Here is a 21,359-nt window from a genome sequence, read left to right on the forward strand (position 1 = left end):
GCTGAAAACTCAGCCTCCTCCCCCCCACAACCCTGCAGCCACCCCAGCATCCTCAGGACACGGGGCTGGAGGAAGCAGTGACCAGGGATCCAACATGAAGCAGCATTTAGCAAACGGCTGAGAGGCTGGGCAGGGCCACGCCTTCCTCCCGCCCTGTCTCCTGCTCCCTGGCAAGCAGGCTACAGGGGATGCTTGCAAAATAAGAGGGCCCGGATGTAGCTCAGCAGCACACCGCTTGCACAGCAAGCACGAGTTGTGAGTCCAGTCCCGGGTAGCAAAGAATAAATACAATATAATACAAGCCTGAGCTGTCCTCCACCCCCACTGAGAAGAATCTTGGCTGAAGACAGCATCTGTGTGTGACCCCCATCCCACCCACCATGGACCCAGCATCAATGGCTGGGGAGCGGGTGGTCTGCGTCCCACAGATGCAGGGTGGAGGAGGGGTGGCTTCCCACCTTCACAGGCCTTGCGGTCCGCAGCCAGCTGGAAGCCCGCGTGGCAGCCACACTGGGCCAGGCCCTGGAGCTCCTGGCAGGTGTGCATGCAGCCGCCATTCCCCTCTGCACACGGGCTTCTGCCTGCGGCCCCGTCCCAGGCACAGAGGCAAAGGCAGAGATCAGGACGGGCAGCGACGGCAGGTGGGCCCAACTCCAAACACCTGCCCTGGTGTCCCATGAGGCCCTGCCCCGAGCTACTTCCTCCCCTGCCCAGCCTGGGCAGGGTCTCCTCTCCATATAGGGGACACTCTGGGGATACTCATGGAGAGCCACAGCCTGAGGACAGAATCTGGCTTCCCGAGGACCGCCCACCCCGGGTATGGGGAGCCTGCACCCAACTGTCCATGGCTTCCAGGGACTCCACAGGATGGGGAGGAAGGCCTCGCCTGGACCACAGCATCAGCAGGAAGGTAGCTATGACCCCAGATCTATGACCTCCTCAGCCCTGTGACCCCCACCATGTAATCCCCACCTGTGACCATCCACCTCTGTGATCCATGCCATCCTGACCCATGACTGACTTCGGCCCCCCACACCCACATTTGCGCCCGCCCCGTCAGTCTGAGGGAGATAGAGGAAGGTTTCCCAGCCCGTCCCACCCACACCCACACCCAGGGTCTGGTCCTACAGAGTCCCTCCTCACTGCAGGCAGTAGCCCTGGAGGCCCTGACCAATGGCTGATGGGGCCCAAGGCAGCTGGGAACTTCTGTGGAACCCTGCACTTCCTGACCTCAGCTGTGCAACCCCAGAGCAGAGCCCCCCGCCCAGATTCCAGCCAAGGACCCCAGGCTCTGTCTTGAGCGGTGGCACTCACGGACACAGCGCCTGCCATCCTCCTGGAGCTGGAACCCGGGGTGGCACTGGCAGCGGTGCCGCGTGGTCGTGAGCTGTAGACACTGGTGTTGGCAGCCACCATTGCCCAAGGCACAGGAGTTGACAGCTGGGGACACAGAAAGTAGCTGGGTCAGCTGCCTCCCTGCCTTCCGCCTCTGTCCCCAAGCAGGGACCTCCTGGGTCCCACCACAGAATGGTGGCCTTGCTCTGAAGCCCCTGGGCCTGGGCCCACAGAGGGCAGGACACGGAGACCTTGGGGCCACCTCGATGGAAGTTCAGTACTCCCAGGTTGCAATGCAAAGTACAGGTGCCCCTGAGAAGCACGAGAGAGTGGGTTTGGCACCTGAGTGCCCAGAGTATGCCCTGCCAGAGGTGGCCAAGGCCTGTGCCACCATGCTGGTCCTCAGACCAGGGCAGAAGGAGATGGTCGCTGTGGCCTGCAGATCTGGCCATCAGCTCCCCAGGGACCAGGGCAGCTCACCTACACCCCAGGCTGCCATGCCTTCCACCTGACCAGTGTCCATGCCTTCTGGCAGCTGTGGGCACAATGCCAGCCAGGCCTTGAGCCAAAGCTGGCTCCCTGCCCATGTGCTCACACCTGGCTGGCAAGTTGTGCAGACAGGCTGGCCCCGTGGGCACCCGTGTCTACCCCACAGATGGGCCTGCCCTCAGCTGGCCCAGGGAGGAGGAGAGGTCCTGGAGAGGCCAGGCCAGGCGCCAGAACTCGGCACAGATTTGGTTACGATCAAGTCTCCGGTCATGTAGACGTGGCTAGGGAGGGAGTTGGCCCCAACAGCAGAGGGGAAGCCACAAAAATGCACTGCCATCCTGCCCAGGGAGCTGAGGTCGTAGTCCCTGGGCCTGTTCCCCAGGCAAACCTGAGCTCAGTTACCTAAGCCCTGCAGCTTTGGGGACCCAACTTCGCCCCACACGTTGCCATCCCTGGGACGGCACTGGCTCCAGCCTGACTCTGGGGGAGGGGTGTGCAGTCCCAGCATGAAGCATGGGGTGCCCATGAGAGCAGCAGGTGCTCTGGGGCCAAGGCCGGGGACTGGGGGTGCAGTGCTTGAGCTTCCCAGGGCTCAGTAAGGCTCCCCCAGAGCGCAGTGCCCGGGCCATCGTCTCCCCACAGGTCCATCATCGGGCAGCACAAGCGAGGGTCCCCATCCCAGGGTAGGGCCAGCCATAGGGGAGGTGATGATCGCAGCATCCTGGATGCCCACACTGCATATGCGGTGGACAAGACTGACCTTGGATCTGGACTCCCAAGCCAGACAGGAGCTGTGCGGCCCCAGCCCAGCCCACCGAGCAGGCTCTGTTCAGACACACACATGCACACACACACATGTGTGCACACACTCACACGCAGCCAGAGGCTCCAGCTCGCAGCCTGAGACAACCCTGCATTCCTGGGGGCTCTGTTTATTCGTGCTCACCACACCAACTGCATCCCTGCTTGGGACAAGTAATAGGAACCAGAAGCCCTTTCTGGCAGGGCCCGGCAGGCAGAGGGGCACAGAGCCCAGGCAGGGGCAGGAGAGCAGCCGGGCAGGCGTTGGGGCTGCAAGGAAAGGGGCTGTGCCTTGGTGTCCCAAGATGGGCTGGAAGGAGCCCACCGGGGCAGGCGGCAGGGAGCCATGTGGCCTGGTGTCGTCTTCTGCTCCAGAGCAGGGACACCCAGATGCTCCCAAGCTGCGCATCCTGAGCAGATTCCCGGAAAGCTGAACAAAGCAGATTCTCACCAGCGCGAGCCACGCAGCTCCGGGAAGGCCTGGCCTCCAGGGAACTGTGTGGGGCTGGGCTGATGTCACAGAGACCAGCTGTGGGACATTTGTCCTGGGACCCAGCCTGACCACAGCCCAAGGTTCTGCTGATGGGGACAAAGCATCCACCAGAAGGGAGGAACCCGGAGGCCAGCGTGGAGACAGCAGGCCATTTTCTGTGTCACTTCTAGTGTCTTCTTCAAAGAAAACCCACACGTGAGTCTGCTGGCTGCTGTGTGCAATGCTGCAGGGGCTGGGCTCCCTGGCTCGAGGTTTCCAGCCCGATGAAGTGCTTTCTCTGCAGGATTTAGCTTAGGTCTCTGTCTACCTCTGGGTCGGAATGAAGTGTCTATGGTTTGATGCCACTCAGTGTTAGGACCTGAATGCCCGTGTCCCCCAAAAGCCATATGCTGCAGCTATAACCCCCCAACAGACCCCACTTGGAGACAAGGCCTTCACGGGGACAGCAAGGGGTGAGGAGGTCCTCTCCAGAACCCAGGCTGGCCACACCCTGGTCTGGTTCATGCAGCCTTCTCAGTGGTGCTCGTTATAGCAGCCCGAGCTGACTTGTGCACCCGAGGCCCAGCCTGCAGATGCCGGGAGCCTGCGGGTTCCAAGAGCAGTGGGAAACTCCATTTGCGACCCGAGAGGCACACATTCTGCGCCCCTCACCCTGCATCCCCGGAGGTGTGGTGCTCCTGGCAGAGGGTGCTGGGTGGGTACATGGAGGCTGGGGCCCAGGCACGGACTTGGGCTACACGAGTGATGGCACTGGTGGTGATGGACAAGGGCTGTCCATCTGGCCCAGCTGCACAGTAGGAAGCAGCTGTGGCAGGAAGGCCCAGCTCCCTCTGCTGGACCTCCGACATGACCTCTGACGTGACTGTGCCCATGCTATCCTGAGGTTTCACCCAGTGTCTGGGCTCTGAGTATCCCCACCCTGGCAGTCAGTGGGCGCCACAGTGCTTCTGTCCAGGAACCTGACCCTGGACAGCAGGGCAGCCCCTGGCTCCCTACTGCCCCTGCCTCGGGCACCCAGGGTGGCCTGTGACTGTAGGATCCGGCCCTCTGTCCTAATCCTGGCCAGGCTGAGTGCCAGGGAAAAGCAGGCCCTGCAGCACAGCCTGGGTGGCCAGGGCATCAAGCACTGAGGGAAATGCCCACCGCACTCCCTCTCTGGACAGCTGTGCTGGCCACCGTTGTCCAGTGTTGCCCTTCCTGGGGGACTGCCCGGGCCAGGCTGTGGTTCAGACCAGCAGGCCAAAGCAACAGGTGGGTACCCAGGGAACTATGCTAAAGGTGCTATTCAGCCTTTGGGGTGCTCCAGACACCTGAAAACCAGATAGGGCACCCAGGGGATAGGGCTCACACCACCCCACCCTGGCACCTGCCTACACTGAACTTCCACTCCAAACCGGCCCTGTGTGGAGGCCCTGCCCCACCTTCCCCTCCTCTGTCACATGCACGCTGCCAGTCTAGTCCACCAGACCTCACACACAGTTGTGTCTGAGGGGCCTGTGACACTTCCAAGAGTGACAGTGTGGCCATCCATGAGCCCAGGGTCCCCCCTCACCACTGGCATAAACCCCATGCCCTCCTACCCAGCTTGACTACCATGGGCTCCATGGGCCACTGCACTCAGCCCAGGGGTCCACGTCCAGGACAGAGGAGGGGGCTTGACCGTCTCTTCCTGCCTCACCCAGGACCCGACCCCAGCCGAGTGTCCGCCAGTTCCCCAAGGCTGAGCAGGCTGCATCAGTAACAGTCGCTGTGCTAGCTCTGGGGGAACAAGGACGCTGGCAGAGGCCCCACGGCCTTGCCAGGATGAGTTCCGCAGATGAGACGGGCAGCCTGCGCACTTCAGATGCCTGTGGCTTGGGCCGCAGCCCCACGATGCTGCCAGCTGCAGACTCCAGGAACGCAGGAGCCTCCTCACCGAGGGGCAGAGGGTACAGGCAAAGGGCCTGTGCGGCCTCCCTGCCCAAAGAGTTGACCAGGCCTGGGGAGGGAGAGGTCGGCCAGAACCACGCACTCATGGGGCAGATCGCAGTGCAAATGGGACCAGGCTGGCTGCCTCCAGCCTGCGCCCCGGGCCCATCTGACCCTGGGTGGGGATGCAGCTAGGGACATGCTGACGGCAGAATCTGCCTGGGCACCCTTCCCGGGGTGGCAAATGCGAGACTGAGGGGACAAACAGCCACGGCTGCCAGGCCCAGCAGTGAGTGCCACCCAGGGCCCCCAGGCCCAACCCAGGGGACACAGGAAGCAGCACGTGTGGGCCAGAGCCCCAGGATCACACAGGCCAGCTCCAGGCACTGGGGGGGCAGTCAGCTGGAGGACCCTCCCTCACAGCTGGGGAGCCCCCTACTGCCCCCAGGGGCAGCTGCGCTGTGCTTGGCAAGATGTCACAGAAAACCAAGAGTGACACCCAGAGACCACGGCCACACCGCGGGCAGCCCCTCTCCACACAGTGGAGGAAGCAGCAGCTCCAAAGCCCGGGCCCCTCCCTCCAATCCAGGGATAGGGGACTCCAGGGGGACACTCCGGCCACACAGCGACCCAGGATGCTGGAATGGGGGTGGCAGTCAGGGCAGAAGGACAAGGCCCTCGCCAAGCCCAGGCCAGTGGGAAAGTTCCTCTTGTGAATTCCACGTTTAAGAATGGAAACGGAACCCTTTCTGAGCTTTATTCCCCAGATCGCTCAGAAGGAGGCACGCGGGGAGCCTGCGGTTTCCTGTGCTCTCCTTTCCTGCCTGAGAGGTGACTCCAAGAGTGTTTCAAGGCCCCCCACTACTGTTTCAACATCCCCTCAAGTTACTTCCTTTGGGACCTCCCGAACCCCTCTGGCCAGCCCCCAAGAGCTCCTGCCCTGCTAAAAACCCAGGCCCGTTTTTCCAGTACCTTCTCCATCCCTAGCCTCCAAAATCCTCATTCCAAGCTGTTGGGGGACATCAGGGCACAAGCTTGGCTGCACCCCAGTCTGCCAGCAAGGCCCCGGGGGAGCAGGCCCTGCCAGGAGCCCAGTGAGCAAGCGGCTGGGAAGGGGCCCCGCAGCAGCTGAGCGCCAGCTGTGTGTCTGCCTGCAGCTGGCAGCGAGGCAGGGGCACAGCCTAACAGTCCCTCACACATCCGCTGCGGCCCTCACACCTGTCCCCAGGCCAAAGGCGTCTCTGAGACCCAGGTGGAGCAGCATGGAGTGCTGGGGAGTAAGAAGGGAGGCTGTAGGGTGACCCTCCCCACCGAGGCCCTCGAGTCCAGTGGCCCAGCATGGCCTGCTGAGCCCAGGAGCTGTGAAGGAGCCCCCACCCTGGTACCCCCAGGCCAGCACAGGGACAGCTCAGTCACCGCACCTGGCCCGCATCTCGGGTCCTCTACAGCCAGGGGTGGATCCAGTGGCAACAAGCAACTCGGGCAGAGTGGGGCACCCCCAAACTCCTGCAGAAGCCCCAGGGAGTCCTGGGGAGGGGCTTGGGGGCTGCCAGTGGGCTCCTGTTCCCAGGCCGCCCACAGCTTCCCTAGCTGGAGTAGGCCGAAGCTGTGGAGCCCCAGTCACCACGGAATGCCTGTCAGAAAGAGGGGACTGCCACCCCTGGTGAAGCCAGTGTGTGTGTCCACTGGTGTCCCTGAGCAGGGACACAGACAGGACTGTGCTAGGCGCTCAGCGGAGCACAGCCACTGTTTCATAAAGCTCACACACAAATCCCTGAGAGTGGCAGCTGACAGAGAGGGACACAGAGGTTGCTGCTTTTGCCCAGCCACGCCCCGTGAGTCCCGGCTGGGTCTGGCGGGAGAGCCAGGAAGTGGACACCAGCAACCAAGAAGGCCATGGAGGGCACCAATCCAAGGGGCCTAGAGCTCGCAGCACCGGGGAGACAGCCAGGCTGCAAGACCACACCCAGGAGCCCCAGTACCCGACCCTGCAATGACCCTTAAAGAAGCAGGTGCCACCAATCAAGACTTTTGGGGCCCCCGATGTACAGAACTGCAGAACATCTGTGCGAGGGCAGGGCATCAGGGCAAGCCTGGGGGTGCTCCCTGGGCTCCCAAAGCCCCCATCACTGGTCAGCCCAGCCCTCTGCATCAGTCAGCTGTCCCTCCCGGCTCTTGTCCCCCTGGAGGCATTTCAGTGAGCATCACCACAGTGCATATGGGGGAGAGGGAGTGCCCCAGCTCTGGGGAGAGTGAGGGGCTGGCAGGAGAGGGAGCAGCCTGGGGGAGGAGGAGCCATGCCCCCAAAAACTGCTTCTTGCAGTGGCTGAGGTGGCCAGGGTTCCCCAGGCTGAGAACCTCCGAAGCCCGGGCAGGCGCCACCTGGGCTGCGCCCGACGCCGCAGTCCTGACTGCGTGGACATTCCTCACGACAGCCCTCATCTGCTTCTGCTTCCCGAGGCAGGCCAGACACTGGGGGTGGGTGGGGCGGGCTGCTGGCCATGGGAGGAGGCCATGCAGAACTGCTGGGGCCCACGCTGCCATGCTGGGGTGTACAGGAAGGCAACCACTCAGTCCCCCAGATAACGACTCCACCTGCCTCTCAGAGATGGAGGCAGGATCTGTCCCACCCCCAGGGCATTCATATCACCAAGCCCCCACTCTCCTAGTGGGGGCCCCCAGCCCATGGAGCCCATCCCCATGGCAGAGGAACTGAGTCCTTCTCCATGACCACTCCCTGCAGGACGCAGTCCACACTGCGGGCTCCTGGGGCAGCTCAGCTCCGAAGGCCGAGAACAGCCACCCATCATCCACCTCTCTGCCCAGCGGCCTCTGCTGCTGCCCAGGGTGCCCAGGTCTCCCTGAGTCTCAGCAGCAGCACAACCCCACTGGCCCCTGCTGACCCACTGCAGCCAGCTACCCAGCAAGAGTGCAGGTGGCCCAGGGTGCAGGGACCTTGAGACAACCCTTCTCTCTGCAGCTGCCTCACCCCTCAGGAAGGACCCTTAACCGTTGAGGCTGCTGAGTTCATGGCCCATGCCAGCCTTAGGGCCACAGCGCAGGGCCCTGGCACACCCAGGAGGGGCCCAGGGACACTCACCCAGGCAGGTCCTGCCATCCGAGTGGAGCCGGAAGCCGGGCTTGCACGCGCAGAAGTAGGAGCCTGGCGTGTTCACGCACCGGTGCTGGCAGCCGCCGTTGTGTGCAAGGCACTCATCCACATCTGTGAAGTGGACACAGGGTCACAGCTGGGCCAGGTCATGAGTGCACAGACATATGACCTTCTTCTCGGAGCCAAAGTGGACAGAGGCCCTTCCCGGGGCTGGTGTGCTCAATGGGGAGGGATCTGGCCTCGCCTGGCACCTTGGGCTGAGTGTGAGGCACGCACCAGCCGGGGCCCAAATCCACACAGAGCTCCCAGGGCAGCACCAGCCCCTCCACCGGGACCCCCAGTCCCAGAAAGCACAGCTGGCCCAAGCTGGGGCAGAGCCCAGGGGCTGTGGGCAGCACCCTGGGCTCCCTCCATGCCCGTTCACCTGGAGACAGCACCTCGCCGACAGAACAAGGATGGGGACGAGGTCACCCTGGGAATGAGTCCCTAAGTCCAGGGATGGACAGAGATACGGAGAGAAGGCCACAAGAAGGAGCAGAAACAGAGCCACGTACCCAGAGGACAGGTGGGAGCCACCAGGATGAAGAGGCAGGAAGAAATCTGCCCAGGCCTGACTTCAGGCTCTGGCCTTCGTGATAAGAAGAGACTTGTGCTTTTAGTCCCCCTGGCTCTTGGGGCTCTGTGGCTGCAGCCCCAGGACACTCATGCAGGTGTAGGGGCTAAGCACCCCCGTTGCTGGGCTCCCCATGCAGGGCCAGGCTGGCAGTGCAGACCCCAACCCCTGGGGACTCAGTCACCATGGGCCCTTTCCTGACCCACACAGCGTCCTGCACCGCTGGGTGAGCCCAAGGTGATGTGCAGAAGAATCACAGGAAGGGACTGGGGTACAGGGAACAGGACGACAGCTGGGGAGGGAGCGGCAGGTGCACTTGACTTCCCACAAGGTGCTGGATTGCAGGGTCTCAGATGTCCACAGATATCCCAGCAGACCCAGGCCAAGGGGAGCAGGCGCAGCTCCCGGCTGGGGCTCCTGGCAGACCCGAGCACCCCCGCTCTCCCCCCACCCTAGCATGGTGGCTGAGCTCTGGGAAGATGCCACCTGCAAGAGACAGGAAAGGAGCTGGAGGCTTGGGAAAGACCCCTCTCCAGGGCTGGAGGCCAGGGGTTTGCATGCTAGGCCCCAGGCCACCTTGGCAGGACACAGCGGGACACGCAGGGTGGGGAGGACTCAGGGTGCCGGAGAGCCCAGGCAGAAGCGGAGCAGATGACACAGCACTGAAGGTGGAGCCACAGGCTTCCTCGGGTGCCTATGCATGGCTTGTGGGGGGTCCCCGCCAGTCAGGTGCCCACCACAGTGGCTGCCCATCCCTGGCACTGCCCGCCAGGGAGAATTCCAGAATCCAGGAGCACCTAGGCCTCGCAGCACGCAGAGGCTTTGAAGTACCAGCTGAGCGTGCTCGGCAGAGGGGCCAAGGATGACATGGACACGATGCCCAGCAGATGCCCAGAGATGGCGGAGTGGAAGACGCCACCGTGTGGGCAAGGGCAGAAACAGGGCCGCCTTGGAGCACCAGAGGAGGCCAGGTGACAATGCCACCGCCACCCCTGCCAACCAGAGCCTTGGCGGAGAAGAACAAGAGCCGACAGGACGGGGAGCGGGAGCAGACTCGGAGCTCATACGCCACTCCGAGCGCCTGGGGCCGGGCCGGGGCAGCGCACAGTCTGGATGTAACGCTCCCCAGGGACAGCGGGGACAGGGACAGCAACACTAGGTTCAAGGTGCAGCGGTTTCCTCTCCAGTCTTGGTGTGCTGGGGAACACGTGATCTCAAGGGCAGGTCCCCGGGGATGACCAGCTCCCAGGGCGGCAGGCAGCTGAGATCTCTGACTCTGCTCAGCCATGCAGGGTGTCCCTGCGCTCCACTGTGACAGCCAGAGCCCTCAGCCACCTTCGAGGCCCCCCGAAAGCCCACCCCAGCGCACTTCTGAAGGATGCAGAAAGCAAGCCCTCCTTTGTCCCCGCCTGTGTTGGGGGGACCCGCTGGACAGACCAGGCCTCTGTGTATAGGGACGGGTGCTCCCACGCACACCTGCAGGAAGTGCCTGGCTACCTCAGGGGACACAGAATGAGGGCAGGCCCGTCCCTGCCTGGGGCCATGTCCACCTAGGGGCGCCCAAGCCCTGAAGCTGCTGCATGAAGGAGGGTGAGGCGGGTGACACCGGGATGCAGCTTCATACAAAGGGTTAATGGGCCCAACAGGACCCCAGGGAGGGTCTGGGGGCCACAGGGACCTAGCCCCTGGGGAGACAGAGGGTACCACCCACTTGAAGGGGCTCAAGAAAAAGCCCCATCTCAGATCCCTGAAAGGCAAGGACACAGCCAGGGCATGCAGGGGGTGCTTATGAAGAGCCAGGTGTTCGGCACAGTCAGGTTATCAGAGGAGACGCTGAGCCTCACTCTCGAGCTCCAGTGGGGCGGCCAAGGTGACCTGGGCCCTGGCGGCTGGGTTCTCCCCAACCCTCGCCAGGCTGAAGAAGACGGCTGACTGCAGCATTACCTCAGAAGACCTAAGGTAGTGGTCAGTTGAGTCCGGGAGGCTCGTGCCACCCCAAAGGTCAGTCAGCCCAGCTCCCAATCCCCCAGCCGTGAGGCCACTGTGCCCTCTTCAGGTTCTACCCCTGGCCCCTCTAGAGACTGGGCACCCTGCCCCCAGGCCTGTGCCCCAGGATGGAGCCGTGCTCCTTGCACCCATGGAGTAACGAGTCCTGCTAAGTCCTGTGGAGGTTCCAACACCAGGATCCCAACAAGCAGGGCCCCTTAGACCCTGCACTGCAGCAGGAAGAGCCTCCTGCAGGGATGTGGGATCCCTAGCAGTGTGGGTAGTTTGCCCAGGGAGGCCAAAAGGAGCACAGAAGCCACCCTGTGCCCAAGCTGACTGTCAGACACGAACCACTCACCGCATAGACAACAGCCAGGCCCAGGCAACAGCACCTCCCCTGTGCCAGCCAGGAGCAGCCCAGGGAGGGGCCGCAGCCTGGGGAGGTGATAGAGCCAGGCCAGGACAGCACAGGGATGTCCTGTGGTCCTGTCCTGGCTCGGGACAGGATCAGCACACACACTGGCTCAGGGTGGCACTGCCCTGTCAACCCCGGCTGGTTCTCCCAGAAGCCAGGTAAGACTGGCAGGTGTTTACCAAACTGGGGCTGAGGTTGCCACCGTGAGCCCACAATGATGCCACTGGGAGTCCACTGGCTCCTGGGCCAGCAGTGCACACATCCTGGGCACAGGCAGCCCTGGGAGGCTGCCAGCTGCCGTCTCAGCGGAAGCTGCCCAGAGCCCCTTCCAAGGCTTCACCACCCATCTGGTGGAAATGCAGGGCCCCCCAGAAGGCCCTGGCCGCAAGCTTGCTCCGAACACCACCAAGTTAGAGTCCAGCTCTGCCCACACACCCCCACTCCAAAGCCCCCAGGCCCCAGCCACACTGGCAGAGCTAGGGGTGCACAGCGCTTAGCAATTGGCACCACTCATAGCGACGCGCCCACTGGCCTAGACTGAGCTTCGGAGCAGGAGGCTGCAGGGGGTACAGGGGGTGGTGGTGTGGGTAACACAGGGCCAGCAGGGGAGCAGGCAATACCCGCTCAGAACCCGGGCACCCTTGGGAATGACCGAGGCTGGTCTGGGAGACAGGAGCCCCCCATTCCTTTGGGCGGTGTGGGTGAGTCATTGAGAATGCACACTACACCCCCTTCTGGCATTCCTGGGTGCCCAGCTCTGCTGAGCCACGTGGAAGGAGACAGAGTGGCCCCAGACAGGCTGGACCCCATTTCCCACACTGCCCAGGGCCCCAAGCTGAGACCCTGCAGGGCACACCTGAGGCTTGCGAAGGGCAGACAGAAGGCACCTGCCACACAGCCCCCCCACCCACACACACGTTCCCGGAGAGGCCCAGCTCCAGCAGCATCCCCTTCCTGGCCCCAAAGCGGTGGAGACCCCAGCCACACCCCAGGCAAAGCAAAGGACGTTTTCCTTCCCTTTGACCAAGTGTCCACAGCCCTGCGGCCCGAGGGGTCAGGGATTCCTGCGTCCCAGAGAATAGGGCCGCCTGCCAGACACTGCCTGTCCTCCTCTCCAGCCTCCGCCTGTCAGCTGCCTGGCACAAACTTTGAAAAGTGGAAACAAAGGACAGGCAGCTGGCACCCTGGTTCCACCCGCCCTGCCCCAGCACCCGGCGCCCACCTGGCCTCTGGTCCGCGGTGCTCACAGGGTAGCCGGCCTGGCCCAGGTGGCAAGGGTAGCAGCTCCTCCAGAGGTAGCGGTAATGCGTGCCCGCGACGCGCGCCAGGCCCCCCAGGAGGGCCAGGCACCAGATCGTCGCCAGCCCGCCGCGGCCCCCGGACGCCTCCATGAGGGGCGCTGAGCACGGGTGTTCAGGCGGGGCTCTGTGCCTGGCTCGGGCTGGGCGGTCAGGGTCTGGGCTCCAGGCTCCCTCCGGGTGCAAGCCCGGCCCGGCACCGCCCGGCCTCTCAGGCAGCCTCTCTGAGTCGGGCGCTGCCCCGCGCCTTTCTGTTCTCAGCTTTCCCTCCGCCCCCTGCAGGTAAAGGCCAAACCCCGGCGCGCCCGAGGAGCCGCCCCGCCCCCAGCCCCGCCCCGCGCCCCAGGGGTCCGCGCCGCCCCGAATTCCTGCACGCGCGCGTGCAGGACCCACGCAGACAGCCCCACGGGCACTAACTTGCCGACTGGGCGCAGGCAGAGCGCAAACCCCTACACAGGCACGAGGGGCGCGCACACGCACAGACTGAGCCCCGCGCTGTGCCGGAGAGAAAGCTGAGATGAAGCCGGTCTGCACGGCGGGCAGGAGGCCCTGCAGAGGAGGCCTGGTGGAGCGAGGCCCAGAGACGCCCCTGCGCGTCTGGGCCCCCGACCTGCTCTGGCCCTGGCCCACTGCACCAGAGCGGGAGAGGGGAGCCCCGCCTCCTACAGCACGGGAAGGAAGGAAGCACTAGGGAGCTGGACGACTAAACCAGGAGGGCGCCCCTCTGCACAGGTGTGGGGGTGCACAGCCCCAGACCCCACTGCAGGAGTCCGGGTTGGCAGCAGCGCCTAAGGGTGGCCACGCCCCCCAGCATTTCACCTCTGCAGAGCCAGGCCTGGGACTCCAGCCTCCATCCCTCTCAGTCCTCTTCCTGCTCCCCATGAAGCTCCCTCCCTGCCCCCAGAGCTGGATGAGGGCAGAAGGGCTGTGCCCCACAAGCTGGGGCACTCGGTAACCCACCCAGCACCGACCCGCAGTACTAGGCTGAGCCCCTGCGCTGAGGCAGGGACACCATGGGGCTGGACGCTGTCCACACTTGCCCTCTGACCCCTCCATTCCTCTCACAGGCAGTGCCACCATCCCAGAGCACAGTCCAGGCTCAAGTTGGGGCAGGGGTCCCCCTTACTCTGACCACTGCAAGTGGGCAGTGGGCATGGGCCTTATGACTGGGGCCAGCTCAGAGACGTAAGCTAGAGCCACCACCAGGCAGGAAGAAGCTTCACATTCCTAGGGCCCCAGATTGCCCCTCAGGGACAGAAGGTGTGGGCTGCATGGTCACCACGTTTCTCAGGGCCCAGCACCTGAGGCACCCACAGGCACTGGGTAGACAGAAGGACAAGTGACCACAGCCAGAGCCCATTCAGTGTCTGGAGAGTGCCTGGCCCGGGCTCTAGGTCACTTGGGACCCCTTTGTCCTGTGGGCAGCCACTGCTGTCTCTGGCTCAGCGGGAAGACACTAAGCCTGGGGCAGGAAGACACTGTCCCCATGACGACCACTCCAGCAGAACCCAGCCTGAGATTCAGGAGTTGAGAGCCACCCAGACACCAGGACAGGCAGAAGGCAGCCTCTACCAGCTGCGGTCCTGTCTAGGCAACCTCAAGCCTCGCCTGGGTTGGCCTGCCAGGTCCTGTCTACAGTCTGGGTACTGCCCCACCGTCCCTGCCCAGCTCCCTGCACTGTGGGGGGGGGGGGGTCTGCCTGGGAGCCCCCTCCTGTCTGCCCTGAGTGGCACATCCCACAGGCACAAGCCCTCACTCTGCCAGCTCCTGAGAGAGCACTGTCACTCTCCGAGGGGTTTGGAGGGCGACTTCCCGGGGGGAAGCCCCACCGGTCATCACCACCCGGCGCTGCCTCAGCAAAGGCGAAGGCGAGTGTTAACAGGACAGTGCCCCCAACCGGTGTCCCCTGGCCTGTGCCCAGCAGCTCCCAAGGGAGGGGGCCAGCCTGTGGGGGCAGGGACAGCGGAGACTACAGCTGCCCCAGGGTATGAGCAGAGGACACAGGAAGGGCCTGGTCCAGGGCTCCTCCCCAGGCTCTCATTCCGCAGTGAAGCACCCCGATTCCAGACGCCACTGAGACACCCCGCAGGGTCATGGCACAAACAGGGAGCCCCAGACAGGAGCCCACCCAGGCTCTGCACTGTTCCCAATCCTGCCCGCCCTGGACAGGGGCTTGCCCTCAGTCTTGGGGGAGCAGATGGCCCCAGACCCCCTGGAAGCCCCCAGAGCCCAACTGTTAGACCAAGCCGTGATCACAGCCCCATGCAGCCCCCATGTCCCCGGCAGGATGGGCCCTCAGTGGACTCACACGTGCCTAGGAAGGACAAGCAAAGGCCGTGAACCAACTCTGCTGGTGACCTACCAGATCATAGACTGAATCACTCACACAGGACCACGCATGTCACTGAAAGCAGCCCCGTGGCCTCCGCTTGCTCCCTGGGGAAGCTGAGACTTCAGGGGCACACATGGGCGGCCCACACGCTGCTCCTACTGGACGGTACTATCTTACCCATGTCCAGCCATGGGACCCCTCTGTGCCTCAGTCTCCCCCCTCTTTGTGACAAGAGATGACCCAGCAGTGTGACGGTGTCTGTGTCCACATCGGACTCCAAGGACCTGTCCACCTCCTCCCCAGCTCCTGCCCCAGCCTGAGTGGGGACCACAGGCTTTCAGGCCTACCCTGCCCCTGGCCCTAGTATCCAGCACACACAGGACACATCCTGGCTGCTCCTCCCTGTACAACACAGGTGAGGCCCACAACCCCTCTGGGCCTCAGTTCCCTCTCTGTCCAGTGGCCAGGAGCCTGAGGCTACAGGACACACATCCCTTGGCAAGGAGACATGGCTAAGTGTGTCATGGCCATTGTGCCTGCGGCTCCTGGGATCCAGTGCTGGCGTCTAGAGCATAGAAGGCTCCTGGACCACCAAGTGACCACAAGCCAGGGTGAGAGTTCTCCCAGGCCTGGTGAGATCACACCTCACTTCCATCTACTTACCCTACCAGGCCTGCAGGGGACGCCCCTTCCTGCCCACTCAGTGCTCACATGGCCATGTGTGTGCCCACATGAGCCCTCGAGTGCCCCGCTGCGGCCCACACCCTCTCCTGTGTCCTCCCTCTCCGGCCCCTCTGGAATCCCCGCTCCTCAGAGACATAGCCTAGTTAAGCCTCCTCCTGCCCCCAAGGGGACTCTAAGCAGGAACACTGTCCCTGAGTGGCCCTCGGATGACCCAAGCCTGACTCCTGCCCTCAGGGCTGCTCAGAAGGGAGCCAGCAGGCGGCCGGAGCTCGGCCACTGTCCACCTCCAGGAGCAGGACACATCGAGGGCACAGTGACGTCTGCCTGGTGGAGATGTTTGGTGCCCAAAGTCCAGGATGGCGGTGGCTTGGCGGAGCCATAGTGTCCCCCCAAGCAGGAGTCCACAAAGTACAGCAGCCCCACATCCCGCTTGGCCTGGTGTGGCGTCCTGGGTCCACGCTCACAGGCAGCAGCACCAGCAGCAGCCCGGAGTCGCTCACTGCCCCCCTCGGCACCCCGAGCATGTCAGGCAGGCGCGCTGTGGGTCTGGCCGCGGTTGGGGAAATGCCTTCCCCATGCGGAGACCGCTGGGCGTCTCTGCCGAGGAATGTCTGTGTCAGCAGAAGGGGCCGCCCCCAGCCCTGGCCCCCCAGCTTCTTCCCAGGCCGGGTGCCCAGGACTCATCTGCGAGGACCCAGTCCTGAGTGAGGGACCAGTGCTGACCCCCAGATGCCACTGCTCCCTGCTTCAGGGCGTGACCACCACACATGGGAGACAGGAAGGCAGACCAGGGCCCAGCACGTGCTTGTGTGATGTCTGTCCTGTGGTGTCCCCCACTAGGCCAGGACTTGGGGGCCGCATGCTAACCCCCAAGGGCACAGGACCTGGCCATCCAGGCTGCTGGGCCTCCAATGTGGATCGGCCCTGGGCAAGGCCTGGCGCCTCCTCTCAGGTTCTTCAGGTTCAGGCAAGGGTGGGTGTGGGGCCTGCAAGGGGGGCCCCAGGAGACCAAGGAGCCAAGCTCCAGGCCTCCCACAGAGCCGGGTCCCCAGGGCCCCCAGCAAGGGACAGCGAAGGAACCAAGCCCTGGGCTGTGGGGCAATGACACCCTAAGGTGTCCATGTGGGCAGATGAGGCACCTGAGCACAGCAGGGTGCGCCAGGGAAATAACGGCCAGGCTGTGTGAGGGTGAGGGGAAGATTAAACCACCCTGCTGGCGCCTGGGTGTGTGTATGGGGGCTTGGCCTGCCCATGTCAGCCAACACACCTGCTGCGGCCAGCACAGCAGTGAGGGCCAGCTGTGTGACTGTCACCCTCGTCCCACCTTTTCTAGGTAACCCAGGCTGCCCTCAAGCCTGCAGCAATCCTCCTGTCTCAGCCTCCATACCGCTGGGATTACAGGCCTATGCTACCACACCCCCACTCTCATTCTGGGCCTGCAGAGTCCACCTGACCTGAGGCCTGGACAGGGTCCCAGGGCTGGGCAGGGACACTGGGCCGCCATGACAGGCTGAGAACAGCTGAAAGAAGCCACCGCCAGCATCCGGGTGAGGGCTGGGCTCCCAGGACCCACCTGCAGGCCAGAGTGCTGGAAGCAGGTCAGGAGGAAGACAGCTCAAACCTCACAGCCCAAGGAGTCCTCTCAGGCCACTCTGTGCCGTACTCATGGGGCACCCACCCTGCCTGGCTGCTGGTGACCCTTGACTTCCAGGGCAGGGCTCCATTTCCAGTCTAGGGTCAAACCCGTCCAACCAGCTGCACCCCTGGAGATAGCCCAGCCTCTGGAACCTTCCCCAGCCTGAGTCTCACTGTGCTGAGACTTTAGGTGCCAAGAGCCCAGGGCCCCAGGGCGCACAGCCTGGCTCAGCCTCCTGGAACCGTCCCGCATCAGCCTCCTGGTAAATCCATTACTGGCTCCGCTCCCCACCCCAGTGGAGGAAGGAAAATGTAACCCACCCTGTTCCCACCAGTCCAGCTGACAGTGGGGACGGCAAGCGTCCCCTCCCCTGCTGACCGGTCCACTAGGAAAAGCCCCCTCCTGAGACTACACAGCTTGGGCCACTGGACCCTAGCATCACACCTGGGAATGCAAACCAGGGTGTCACGGGGAAGGCTGTATGCACACGTGTGACCAGATGCTGTGGCCAGCTGCTGCCCAGGCCACCATGGCCCAGAGAGCCAGGAGTCCTGTCCTCAGACACCAGCCTCATGGGGACATCATAGCTGCCAGGGACAGGGACTACAGGATGGCCTGTGGACACCCAGGCCTCATGCTGCCCTCTGAGAGGGAGGGGACCCAGAAAGTCAGTGACTGGAAGGCTTCCCAGGGGTCTTTGGTGAGTGGCCTTTGGATGTGATGGGGGGTATGGGGGCGATGCATATGGCAGGCTGTGGCAGGTGTGGGGTGTAGGGGGCTGAGGAGGGGGTAGACCCAGCCACAGCAGGTGCCACCTGGTAGGAAACTGGGTCCTCGGCCTATCCTCCACTGCCCTGTCCCTCCATCTGCAGGACACTGGGGTGGGGGTGACAGCCGGCTCCTGCTCAGGGCCCAGCTGGCACTTGCACACCCCCAAAGGAGCACACAGGCACACACCCGCTTCAACCCACAGTTCCGCTAGGAACCCGCACTGGAGGCCACCGCACATCTGCAGCATGGGCTGCACTGGGGGACAGCGCCTCCCAGTGTCCAACAGGGCTGCCCTGGGCTCTGTGCACCACACCCCACCCTTTATTCTAAAGGATGCCAGGCCTCACCCCGGGGGCCCAGCACGCCTGCCTGCCTTCGAAGACCCCCACCTCCTCCCCATTCCTGCTGGCTCCCGGGGCCCAGGTGTGGGCAGGTGGGGGCTAGAGGAGGGTGCCCTGGGGAGATGGGACCCTGGGGGAGCTGCATGGCCATCATCACCAGCCACCAGGGACACAACTGCATGAGAACCTAAAGGGAGGCTGGGTGACCGAGCAACTGTGACGAGCCCCGCTGCCCACTCTGGAGATACCAAGCGATGGACGTGTGCTGACCCAGGCCACGAAGGATGCTTGCCCTGAGGCACGCAGGGTGCTCTGAGCTCGGAGTTGTGCCTCAGGAGCCTCTGGGAGCCAGGTGGACAGGCTCTCCCTCCTCACCCAGGAGTCAGGGTCATCTGTGATCATCTTCCTGGCCCAGGGCTGTCCTCCCAAGGAACACTGATCCGGCCGGGCCAGAGTCTTCGGAGCAAGTCAGGGTCGACACTCCAGAGTCTAGATCCTCTCCCTGGATCCTAGGGCTGTGGCCCTGGAAGGCTACATGGCCCTGCCCTGGTCAGGGCTCAGGGACTCAGCTGGGCCTCAGCCTCCAGTGCCAGCATCCCCTGCACCCCTGTTGGACCCTCAGCACTGGTCCCAACCTGGTGTCTGGCACACGGCCATCTGAAAGCTGCAGGCTGCCCATCTGGGGCGCCCTTGGGAAAGCACCCCGGCAGACTGGCCTCAGAGGCCTGTGTCCCGGCACTGGCTGGCCCCAACCACTGTTACCGTCCAGCTGGGCTGCGTTCAAGGCCACACCTACCAGACCCTGTCCCCAAAGCGTGAGCCAGTGTTGGCCCAGTGATGCTCTGGCTCCGATGGAGAGGGCAGCCAGCCACAGAAACACGGCCTTCTGCCTGGGCTCCTCCTGGGGGCCGGCACCAGCAGGAACAAGACTGGCCACAACACGCAGGCAGGTGTGCAGCTGAGACTGGCGGCCACACCATGTCCTGGCCTCCAGGTCTGCAAAGGCTGCTGCTTGAAGGACATCTCAGTCCCTTCCTGCCACTGCACCAGGAGCGGCAGATTTCACTGCTTACTCTCAAGGCCGGAAGCCTGAGCCCAAGTCAGTCAAGCTGGCACCTGGACGCCCCCTTCACTCTTCCATGAAAGGGACAAACATGTGCCCAGCCAATTCCATCCTGTCACCTGCTGAAAGCCCACCTCAGCATCACCACGCTGTGGACGAATTCGGCATGCACCACCCGGCCATGTGGACAGACACTTGCTGTGTCCACATAACGCCAGCAGGGCTGGGGTCACAGCTGAGCTCACAGGGCTTGGTGCAGGGACCCACAGGCCACGAGGATGCACCAGAGGTTCCTGGCTTGCCTCCTCCACCATATCACAGCCAGGACCATGGATTTATTACTGCCCTGCTCTGGCAGCCACAGAGCTGGGCTGTGGCCTGGCTGGCTGATCTGGTCACTGCAATGGCTCTGCTGGTCCACCAAGAGCAGGCTGCCCAGGGAGGGCACAAAGGGCTCAGAGAGGAACTGGGGGGACACTGCTGTTTGGGGGGCAGGACACTGTGAGATTGGAAGGTCCGAGGGCCTGGCAGGGTGCAATGTCTGAATGAGGCCCCCAGCCCGCCCCCATTGCACCCTGCAAAGCACAGCACAGGGCCTGGGAGGCCAGCTGGTCGGCCTAGGACTCCTAATCAGCAGCTGTCACTCCCCACATTCTTCCTTGTCCCTGGGGATGGTAGGGACCTCGGGGTAGAGGCTAGCGGGTGTGATAAAGATGAGTCTGGAGCCACCATGACAGCTGCGGGGGGGGTCCTGGAACATGGGGGTGGAGAGCTCTCCCTGGGGACCATGAGGCAGGGAACCCTTCGGGCTTCTCATGGACACTCCAGTGGGGCCTCAGCCAGGCCCTCCTTGCCTCCAGGCAGGAGGGGACCAGCCAAGGTGGGTACACCCCAGTGTACAAGGGTCGAAACAATGGAGACCAGTGGGTCCTGAGCCCTGCATTTCCCCAAGAAACCCACCTTTCTTCCACCGGACAGGCCAATCTTTCTCCATTACAATGTCACTATGACCTGTAGGTAAAACCATCTGCATAACATGAGGGCTGAGCCCATTTTACAGATAAGAATGTTTACAGGACTGAACCCCAGACCAGCAGGCAGCAGGAAGAGGACAAATGGGGGTCCATAAAGGCCTGGGGACTTGCAGGGAAGTAGGGTCCTGCATCCCAAGAATCTTGGCCAGGGCAGGCAGAGCAGGCAGTGATGTGGGCCCAGGCTGCCAACAGGCTCAGTCCCAGAAGAACGCTTCCCCTCCTGTCCACCAGGATTGGCCTTGGCATCCCTCTGGACCCCCCAGCACATGCTGAGGGGGCCTGGTTGTGCTGCATAGAGGTGGAGTCCAAGGCTCAGAGTGGTGGAGTCACACATCCAGGGCCATACAGGGAGGACCCAGGCAGGGCCCAAACCTGGCCCCGCACTGACCCCAGTCCCGCCCAGCGGGCTTAAATGGAGAGCAGGGGTATCCAGAAGGCTAGCTCAGGACAGAGCCACCACTGCCCAGTGGGGTCTGCGGGCTCCCCACTCAGGCCTTAGCTCACCCTTCCCAAAGGCAGCTGCAGCCACAGCGCTGGGCCTGAGCTGGGTCACTGCCCGCTCCAGCCCCCTGGTCACGCACAGCAGACTCAGCCCAGGCTGCAGGACGTACTCCCAGCGAGGACACACGGACAGACCTACAGCCGGGCCCAGAGTGAGGCCGAGGCACCCTCTGGTCAGCCTCCATCCACCCCTGGGGTATCTCCGGGCTCACCTCACCGTCACCTCCTCACCACCACCCAGCATGGAGCAGCAGAGCTGCCACACCCCACAGGCTGCACTCCCTGGCCACGCTGTGCCTGTGAGGAGGCGGGGCCGGCAGGGATGGAGAAGCCATAGCTGGCTGCTGGCTCCCGCTGCAGGCCCTCAGCCACGTGGGGGCTCGGAGCCCCAGACATCCCAAGCACGTACAGCCGGGGACAGCAGACTCCCAGGGGACTGGGCCAGCAAAGGGGCAGGAGTGCCTGAGGTCAGGTCCCTGCGGAGGGGCTGCCATGAAGAGGCTGCCACGGAGAGGCTGCCACGGAGAGGCTGCCGGCCTCCACCTGG

The 21,359-nt window shown here is 63.7% G+C and overlaps 1 protein-coding gene across 6 annotated transcripts in view; it reads right to left on the reverse strand.

Annotated features, from left to right (window-relative positions):
- The window catches only part of Megf6 (multiple EGF like domains 6), a 69,029-nt gene that overhangs the window by 15,442 nt on the left and 32,228 nt on the right, over window positions 1–21,359 (reverse strand). For 4 of the 6 annotated variants that reach the window (XM_063235344.1, XM_063235347.1, XM_063235345.1 and 1 more), the window contains exons 4-6: window positions 8,127–8,249; window positions 1,315–1,440; window positions 459–581 (exon numbers count right to left, since the gene is read on the reverse strand). In XM_063235344.1, coding sequence (XP_063091414.1) covers window positions 459–581; window positions 1,315–1,440; window positions 8,127–8,249 — 372 coding nt within the window. Of the gene's footprint in view, window positions 1–458; window positions 582–1,314; window positions 1,441–8,126; window positions 8,250–12,374; window positions 12,676–21,359 lie in introns of those variants that run through there. The other 2 variants (XM_063235346.1, XM_063235348.1) reach the window with 2 other exon arrangements.

The sequence above is a fragment of the Cavia porcellus genome, unplaced genomic scaffold, assembly GCF_034190915.1.
Source record: "Cavia porcellus strain 051 isolate PalLab524CR breed Dunkin Hartley unplaced genomic scaffold, mCavPor4.1 scaffold_25, whole genome shotgun sequence".
In the NCBI taxonomy this organism is placed as follows: domain Eukaryota; kingdom Metazoa; phylum Chordata; class Mammalia; order Rodentia; family Caviidae; genus Cavia; species Cavia porcellus.